The 9574-nt window shown below is 35.1% G+C and overlaps 1 protein-coding gene across 1 annotated transcript; it reads left to right on the top strand.

Moving 5' to 3' along the window:
• Positions 1-2238: 2238 nt before the first annotated feature.
• Positions 2239-5923, top strand: LOC113114216 (fos-related antigen 1-like). Its single transcript, XM_026281054.1, is given in 5 exon segments — positions 2239-2683; positions 3639-3899; positions 4905-5012; positions 5119-5412; positions 5414-5923. Coding segments are annotated over 5 exon segments (1065 nt in total). The 5' UTR covers positions 2239-2566; the 3' UTR covers positions 5699-5923.
• Positions 5924-9574: the final 3651 nt, after the last annotated feature.

Genomic DNA, 9574 nt, shown 5'->3' with positions numbered 1-9574 from the left:
TGTTAGCAATTGAGAAAAAACTGTAAAATGTAATCTAATATGTACATATGTGTGTGTGTGTTTGTGTATTTACTCACCTTTTTATTGGTTAAATATACAATGAGCCATACTTTAAAAAATAAAATAAAAAAACAAGCTCAGTGACTATTTTTCACTTATTAGAACAAACTGGACTTATCTGTCCTCTTTATTAGTTACTGTTTTTGTGCAATCATGAATGTGAGACACTCCAGTGTATTCGTTGTAATAGGCCAAACAATTCACTAGTTAAATTTCTGATCATTTATGGCTTTTTTTTGTTGAGTTGATGCATAATTATCATGACACATTTTAATTCCCTTACTGCGAGAATGAAAATAATTTAAATAAAAACATTCATGATATTTAATAATTACACCTAAGTGTGTACAAAATAATAAGCTTATTATCTGATATACTGTAAATTATCTGGTAAAGTGCTGGAATACTTACATTGTTGTGATAAAATAAAGAATAGCAACATATTTGGATTGGGAGTGCCATTAATTTCTAAAGTGTTCAGAACATCAACACACGTAAATTGTTTGCATCAGTACCAAGCCTTGGGTAACAACACATCCTATCTGGGTAAGATGCACCTTGCTTGCATGTTGAGGCACGATGCAGAGAGTTGCAAAATGGGAGTGTCATCACAGCATTCCATTGTGCTTAGGTCATAATTCACCCAATGATGCACTCACACTCTGGTTACAACCAGATCTCACTAGAAGAAATCTGAAAAGTTGTACCACAATATCATACCAAAAAAAAAAAAAAAAAGAAAGGGAGTGGGGTGGGGGTGGGTGGTGGTTGTGTTGTTAATCAAATCTAGGACAAATGGAACGGTGAATTCCAAAGGAAGTCAATTATTCCTCAAGCACAAAATGGGCAACAGATCATTTAAATATGATTTCCACTTCATTCTTGTGGTTTCATTTTGACAAACATTGTTTCCTTTGGCACATAGAGATCATTGTTTTACTGAACAGTTAAATATGAGTCATAAAGATGCTGAAAAGCAGTGGACCTTATATGACAAACAACAGTGTCTGTGTTTGAAAATTAATAAACATATTATAAAAATAATAATAAAACAAAAAACAAAATTAAATTTTATGTTAACTGTTGTGTTTTCGTGATATGTAATTCAGCAACTAAGTATGATGTCAATGGGACTAGGGTAACTTAAAAAAAAAAAAAATCCTCCAAATGTAATAAAGATTGATCATAGATTACATTGAAATGTCCCTTTGTAATATTTTTTGTGTGTGTAGTTGTTGTTCAGGTAACAGTCATAACTGTAAAGATTTTTAAATTAATTTTATAATTAAAACAAATATTAATCCGGTATACTGACCATTTCACATAAATGATCACTCACTGTGCTTTTCAGACACTGTAACAGGAAACTGGACTAAGAGCAACTTACCTAAAAAGAACACGTTTGCTTCATTTATCTGCTCTGTGATTGTAAAATATTTGTGCTCAAAATACACCAGATTGCAGGTCTACAGTGAAATGCCCAACAGTTTGTGGTTTTAAAAAACAAAAAGGAAAGGTCATGAAACCAGATTTCACTGCCTGACACCATTTAGCTGAATCATTTTCCTATTTACTGCGGTAGGGATGATTCAGCGGAATGGTGAAAGGCAGTGAAAATTGTTTCATGAGCCTTCATTCATTCATGACATTCATTCGCTGTATGGTGCTTTAATGTGGTCTCTCCATTGGAACGTGCCGAGACCTTATACACGACTTGTAGTATTTACTCATGGGAAGAGTATGTGAATTGGTTGGTGTGTCCAATTAAATGTAGACCACATACTGCTTACCAAGTGTTAATACAAACACGCGTGCTAGTACATTTACATTACATTTACATTTATGAATTTAGCAGACGCTTTTATCCAAAGTGAAAATGAATATTATGAATGAATATGTACAGAAACTGTACATATCTTAACAGTTTTCCGTATGAATAACTAAACAATAAATAACGCTCAGGTTGTTGTAAAACGCTCAGGTTTCGATTAAGAGTTGTCATTACTGTGAGAGCGCCTATCACTAGCTCAAACAGACGGAGTTCCCGGAAAATCCCGTATATGGTCACATACGTAATCTTCCATGTGACCATACGTCATTTCTAAAGACTGGCTGCACCAATTCCCGTAAGAAGGGAGGAGCTAAAACTGTACCGTTCTTGATCACTTATTTATAATCTGGCGAACCACCAGTCTGACAGAAAGATAGAATCATATTACACAAATTATAAATATTAGCTTTGAATTTATTCTACCTCTGTCGGCAATATGAACATTTTAAATGTTGACAGGTACTACTAGACTCCCCTAAGTGTATCGTGGTGGATTCGTCCGCTTTCCCGCAATAAGGTGGCTTTTTAACTTGCTTTTGAATTTCGCGTGAACTGTCAGCGATATAAGTAGGAGGAACCTTTTTGGAAAGCAGACCTAGAAGAGTAGGCAGCGACACAGAGTTCACAGCTTTAGTCAACAGTTTCCTACGGATTACTGAAGAGTCAGCGGCATACATGTACAACTACGGAAACCTGGGCAGAGGATTCGATCGGACCTTCCCAGATAACGGCTCCGGATCAGGCTCGAGCTCCGCGACTCTCGCGACAAGCGCGGTCACAACTCCACAACAGGTACGCGTCTATCTCATGTCTATTAAAGTTATTTGTTATACTCTTCTTAAAATGCAAGATGAGTATGAGACATGTTTGAATAATAATAAATTTGACAGATACAGTGTCATTTTATAAATCGTTCCTTTAAGACAAAAAGTAACATTTTGTAACATTAAATCATGAACTTTAACATATTATGCTTTAGTGCTCAAAATATAATTTAGAAATTAGTTGTAATTCATATGTCTCAACATACTATTATTTATTTTAAACACGTTTTAAATGCCTTTTTCTACATTACATTTACATTTAGTCATTTAGCAGACGCTTTAATCCAAATTGAAGTAATCAAAAACAACATAAGAGCAATGATTTATAAGTGCTTTAACAAGTCACAGTTAGCTTAACGAAGTACACATAGCAGGGGCTTTTAAATAATATAATAAATAAAAATAAAACGAATAGAGCAAGCTAGTGTTAGAGGTCTTTTTTTTTTGCTTTTGTTAATTGTATAATAAATGAAAAGAAAACCGATAGAATACAAAAACATTAAAAAGCTATATATATAGATATATATATATATATATATATATATATATATATATATATATATATATATATATATATATATATATATATATATATATATATTAAAGATTAGAATTAGACTAGAATTAGGTTTGGAATTTCCTGTGGATAGAGTAGATTTAAGAGCCCCTTTTTAGGATTAATGACCAAATAAATAAAGCAAAAACAGAGACCAGGGTAGATAGTAATGAAGGGATAATAATAATAATAATAATAAGATATTTAATGATTCAGGTTGGTGTTCATATCTGGGTGTTTCTGCAAACACACCAACAATGGGTTTTTGAGTCATAATGAGATATAATAAAGCCTCCTCCCTAAATATCTAATGCCACGGCCTTGGTAACCTATGATATATATTGTCTGTGTCTCTTGTACTTTGAAGCAGAAGTATTCTGTGGCAGGATCCAATCAGTTTGTGCCCAGTCTCAATGCCATAACTTCAAACCAGGACCTTCAATGGATGCTTCAGCCCTCCATTCTAGGCGCCCCGGGACCTCCCAGGGCACTTCGACCATCCTACCCACTGCTGCCAAGAATCCAATCTATGAATCCTCAACTTTCCCAATCACATCAGTCCCGGCCGGGTGTTATTAGAGCAGCTATGGCTGTTGGCAGCTCAACGAGAAGCAGAAATGATGAACATGTAAGTCCAATTTAATAGCTGTCAGTTTGTCTACGTGATGAGGCCGTGATGAGTCACAACGGGAGACTGTGACAGCATGGTTTGTCACTATGTTCACCTGTCATCCTGTCCATTTCTGCCAGTGGTCTTGGCCAAAACCAAAACCAGCCATGCGTGTAAATCTAAAGATGAGATGAGACCCTAATCAAGGTGTGCAAGACCCAAAATGTGTAATATCCGGTTGTCTCCAGTGTGTGGCTTGGCTGTATGCATGAACATGTTTGCTGATACATTCAGGGTGTGAATTTCATTTGGGATTATTTAAGTTTGTAACAGTTGTAAATGCTAATTTTGAATTTTCAAAAAGACTTACTTACATGTAACAATCTTATATTATGCTATTTACAAGACAGTATCAAACCCAGATTTAACCCAGAGATGCTCTTTCAATATTAACTCATGAAATCCTGCCTGACTCATGCATCCAAGTCTTGAATATAGCTGGGTGAGAGTGTAATAGTGAGACAGGAAATGGGATGTCATGTGATTCACTGGAGTTAAATATTATGACTCATACTTGAGTCACTAGGGTGTTTGCAGGTGATTCATCAATTTAAGGTCAGGAAACTACAGTTGATGCCCCCAATAGAAAGAGAGTGTGAAATTAATTAAGGGAATATAAACAGATTCATAACGGAGTAATTACAGAGATAAAAAAAAATTGCAACATTGCCTCAAAGTATTTGGTCAATTGAAAATGAAATTAAAAATCTCATCCCCTAGGAGGCAGTATTTTCACGTTTATCAACTATTAAAATTGAGTTGACCAATTAGGATCAGATGGTTCTAATCAGACATAGGGTTTTACAATTATAATTATTTTATTTTATAATATCATTTTTATTTTTATTTATTGCTATTATAATTATATATTTGTTTTACTTTTTAATATTTCATTAAAGTTGCGTATAATGTGAGACTACTGAATGAATATATTATATTATTTGCTTTACTTTCTCATTCCAGCTATCCCCTGAGGAACTTGAGCGGCGTAGAATTAGAAGGGAACGTAACAAAATGGCTGCGGCTAAGTGCAGGAATCGTCGGCGTGAACTGACTGACACATTGCAAAATGTAAGTTAATTTTGCTTAATTTCCATGTTTTTTTTTTTTTTGCTTCAATCAAAATGTATTTGCATTACTTGGACCTGAACTGAACATTTGAACTTTCGTTTCACAGCAAACTGACCAGCTAGAGGATGAAAAATCACGTCTGCAGAAGGAGATCGCTGAGCTTCAGAAGGAGAAAGAGAAGCTTGAGTTGGTTCTTGAAGCCCATAGACCCATCTGCAAAGTCCAGGACTCGGATTCAGACTCTGACTCCAACGGTGACCTCCCGACGCTGAGTGGAATCAAGATTGAACCTGTGGACACTGACCTTCCTGGACCTTCAAGAGAATCAAAGCATCACGCCAAGCTTAAGTTTAATAAACCCAAGCCCAAAATTATCATCCCACCTCCTGCTTCAGCCTCCCACCGTCACCAGCATACCTTTGGAAACAGAGTCTCTTCATACCCCTGTTCTCATCTCCACTCCATCTCTGACCCCTTTTACGGCCAGCCTTGTCTTCAGCTACCCCTCTTCTTCACTGGATACCAGCTCTGCGTCTTCATCCCAAGCTCTCAATCTCGCCGGCTCTCACAGTACCAGCCAGTCTTCTCAACACCCTCAGCCGTGTGGCGTCGCTCATCGCCGCAGCAGCAGCAGTGGAGATCAGTCAGATCACTCTCTCAATTCACCAACCATCCTCACCCTTTAATTTCTCATCTGCTGTGCGGAAAAATGTTTTTGTGATTTCCAAAAGTGTCCTTACTACTACATACAAGCATATATGTTATGCTTTCACCTGTGTATTCTGTTTACCTTTATTAATGGCAATTACCAAGCAACTTGAATGCATTATAAGAATACAGGAGCACCAGTTAAAGGTGATGTGTGTAACGTTTTTGACATTAAAACACGTTTTCCTATCCTAGCATAGTAAGGAGACCCAACTATGCCATTCGTAGGCATGAATGCATAAGAGATGGAGTACGTTTTCAGGAAAGGTCATTCGGTGACGCTAGTGGAGTAGAAATGACACACTTCACCTTTAAGCATGTGTAGTGCAAAGTGTAATGTATTATTATCCTTCATATGAAGTAGACTGAAATTTTTTATAGCACATAAGTATGTAACACTGAAAAGAAAACCGACTGACTTTTCAGCCGTAATGTATGACTGTAGTGGCATTAATATTAGTATTATTGATTTATAGTAATTACTTCATATTTAGTGTATTGGTGATGGTACTGTAGCAGTTAAAAATCTGGCCTGTTAGCAAAAGGTTAAGAAGTTGCTTTTGAGAGTGAAAGCACAGTGTAGATCTATCACCATTATGCCTTTCAGGAAGGGATGTCAGTTACTTCAGGAAGCCATTTTTAAAGAGAGTCTATTATGTTATTTATTATTACATTACAATTTTAGAGATGTTAAGGTCTCAACTGAAATGTGGATTCAGAATTTGCTATGCACATGATTGTGGATTTACTCTGTGTAATGTCTTGTTATTTTAGGGTTTTAAGAAATACGTTATAATAACATTGTATGCTGAATAAGCTAGTTTTAAAGAAAACTAAAGGGATGCAGCCTACCTGGTTCTTCACATACATGTCTGCAACACCACAACCCAACACTGAAACTGTGCACTTCAATGACAGTTCACTGTTACACTGGTTACAAAAATGATATTTTACCTTCACAAAACACTTAAACTGTTACTACACAGGATGTTTTCACTACAAGTGTAAATGTGTGTGATTCACAGGCCAGTCGAAGTAAATTATATATACTTTATGCTGTATTGAGTACACTACTATTGCTTGACCACATAAGGAGTTGTATTTATTTTTGAAAACAAGAGATTTTTACTGATTTGATGTTATTTCCTTTAATAAGGAGAAATGTTGCATGCTATTTAACATCTAATAAACAATTACTGAAAAATATGTGCTGCTATTGGGAATACAAAACAATGTTATGATCTTTGAGCTGTTTTGTAAAATACTAGAGTGCCTTAAAATGAGGTGGTCTATTGATTTTGATACTGTATGAAAAATATCAATTGAAGTTGATATATAACCCTCTCATAGCTGTAATTTTATTGCAGGGGGTACATAAATAACTATGCAATGCAGTACTGTTTAGCGAGTGATGTTAAAGGAAAAAGCAAATTGTTGCAGCACACGGGTATAAGGAGGGAGGAAATGAGAGGTTTCCTCCTAGGATGTCCTGATGACAATGTTTAATGAGTCAAAAACACAACTGAACTGAAACCAGTTGTTAAACACAAAGAGTGTTTATCTTTAATTGTTATACGAAAAAATGAAAAACAAATAAAGTTCTGCTCAGGATAAACTTGTATTTTTCATGTTTCTGTTTATGGGAAGAATTTGCATGGTGAGAGACAAGCTATGTGTGACAAGCATATGAGAATATGTTATGAAAAAATCCTTATTACTTCATAGTCTGTGGTTACAAAAAGATGGAAAATACCTGGGAACAATACCTGGGACAACCAGACCATATTGGGTTATGAAAGGTTCATATATATTTCGGTACTGGGAGTCCCCAACAACAGGTTGACATGCATGCAAGGTCTTAAGTCGCTGGGGGATATTTGTAGCAATCAAAATGAAAAGAGAAAGTGAAAGTTGTGACATTTGCCAAATATGGTAAACCCATACTCAGAATAGGTTCTCTGCATTTAACCCATCCAAGTGGCACACACATAGCAGTGAGAAGTGAACACACACCTGGGAGCAGTGGGCAGCTATTTATCCAGCACCCAGGGATCCACTGGGGGTTCAGTGCCTTACTCAAGGGCCACTTCAGCCATGGGTATTGAGGGAGGAAGAGAGCACTGTTCATTCACTCCCTCCACCTACAACTCCTGCCAGCACCGAGACTTGAGAATTGTGACCTTCTGGTAAATAGTCCCCAGCTCTCTAACCATTAGGCCACAGCTGCTCATGATTGATTTTTTTTACCCCAAAAATCATTATGGACAATAAGTAAAGATCATGTTCCATTGAATATATTGTGTAAATTCCCTACTGTAAATATATCAAGACTTAATTTTTTGATTTTCTCAATATTTTTGATGTTTCTTTTTTTTTTTTTTTTTTTATACCCTCAGATTCCATATTTTCAAATAGTTGTATCTTGACTAAATATTTAATTCACTTAGAGCTGCTACACACTGCATGAAAGGTCATTTTCAAAAATCCATAATAGGGGCACTTTAAAGAACAAAAGTATTAAAGTGAAAGAACATCTACTTTTAAAAGAGGCCAAGTCATGCTGAATATATAGAGAACAAATTAAATAAACATGGCGACCATATTTCCTCCACACTGTGCCCTCTGTTATCACTCTGAGCTACTTAGAGAATACATGAGAACATATGATTAAGATAATGAAGAGGGAGTTTGTACTGATGATCTGGCAAGCACATGTTTTGCTGAAAGGACCTCTGTATGCAGTCACAGAAAGTATTACTGTTCTGGCTGTGTAAACAGCATGCCAAAAATAAACCAGTGAAACTACAGCATGACTAAGACCTCATTAAGACATTACTGGGAAATTTCATCCATATTATTTAGAAGTCCTTTCTGAGCTGTAATATATACGTCAACACCGTGAAGCCTGACATGAAAAGATTGCTGTAAAAATCAAAATTTCCCCCCTAACGGAACAGTTTATTGAACAGTCTATTTTTATTGACAATTTAGAAAATCTTTTCTTAAGCTATCATCAGCTACCAAAAATATGTCATTTTTTTCTATCATTCTCATTAAGTTGTAAAAACATTTTCTAAATGTTCTCTGAATGTTCAAAATGCAATTTTTTTTATTATTCTAAAAACATTTTTTCTTGGTTATACAAATATTGTATTGCATATATTAATAAATATAGCTGTAACATTTAAAAGACATGGACAAATGTTCAACTATAATGTTTCAGAAGAAATACGTTCCATTAACAGCATTTTTTTTTTTTTTTGAGAACATTATTAAAAGAACACATAATCTGAATGAAAGTTCTATTAACATCACAGGACGAACATCTCCATTAAGAAAACTTTGACAGAATTTTAACCAAAGTTCTTAGAACGTTCCCAGTTAGCTGGGATTTTGAGTATTATATTTTAGAAATCAGGGTTTTATTGAGGAGGAGGGAAAAACACCTACGTTTTATCCAGAGGCCCAAACTGAGCAAATTATGCAATGTTGTGAAGTTAATGAGATGTATATGGCCAAACAGTATAATGAAATTGTGTTAGCTTGTAATGTAAATCAAAAAGATCTTTATAACTGTATATCCGGCTACATACATAAAATGCATTATTATCCATTGTCAATATATCTCCCAATAATATATCTAATATAGATGATAAATGCTTGGTTTTATGATTAAAGCTCTGTAGTTTCAAGAATCATCTTCAAGAATCGGCTTTAAAACACATCTCTTCCATCTTTATTTGACCCTCTAACTTTAACACTCACTATTCTAATTCTATTCTTTAAAAAATCTAACTACCTTTCTTATCTTTTTGTATTTCTATTTTCTTTTCATTTATTATGCAATTGTATAT

This window comes from Carassius auratus, chromosome 14 (genome assembly GCF_003368295.1).
Source record: "Carassius auratus strain Wakin chromosome 14, ASM336829v1, whole genome shotgun sequence".
Lineage (NCBI taxonomy): Eukaryota > Metazoa > Chordata > Actinopteri > Cypriniformes > Cyprinidae > Carassius > Carassius auratus.
The sequence above is the reverse complement of the archived record's forward strand: the minus strand, read 5'-3'. Positions and strand labels throughout refer to the sequence as shown.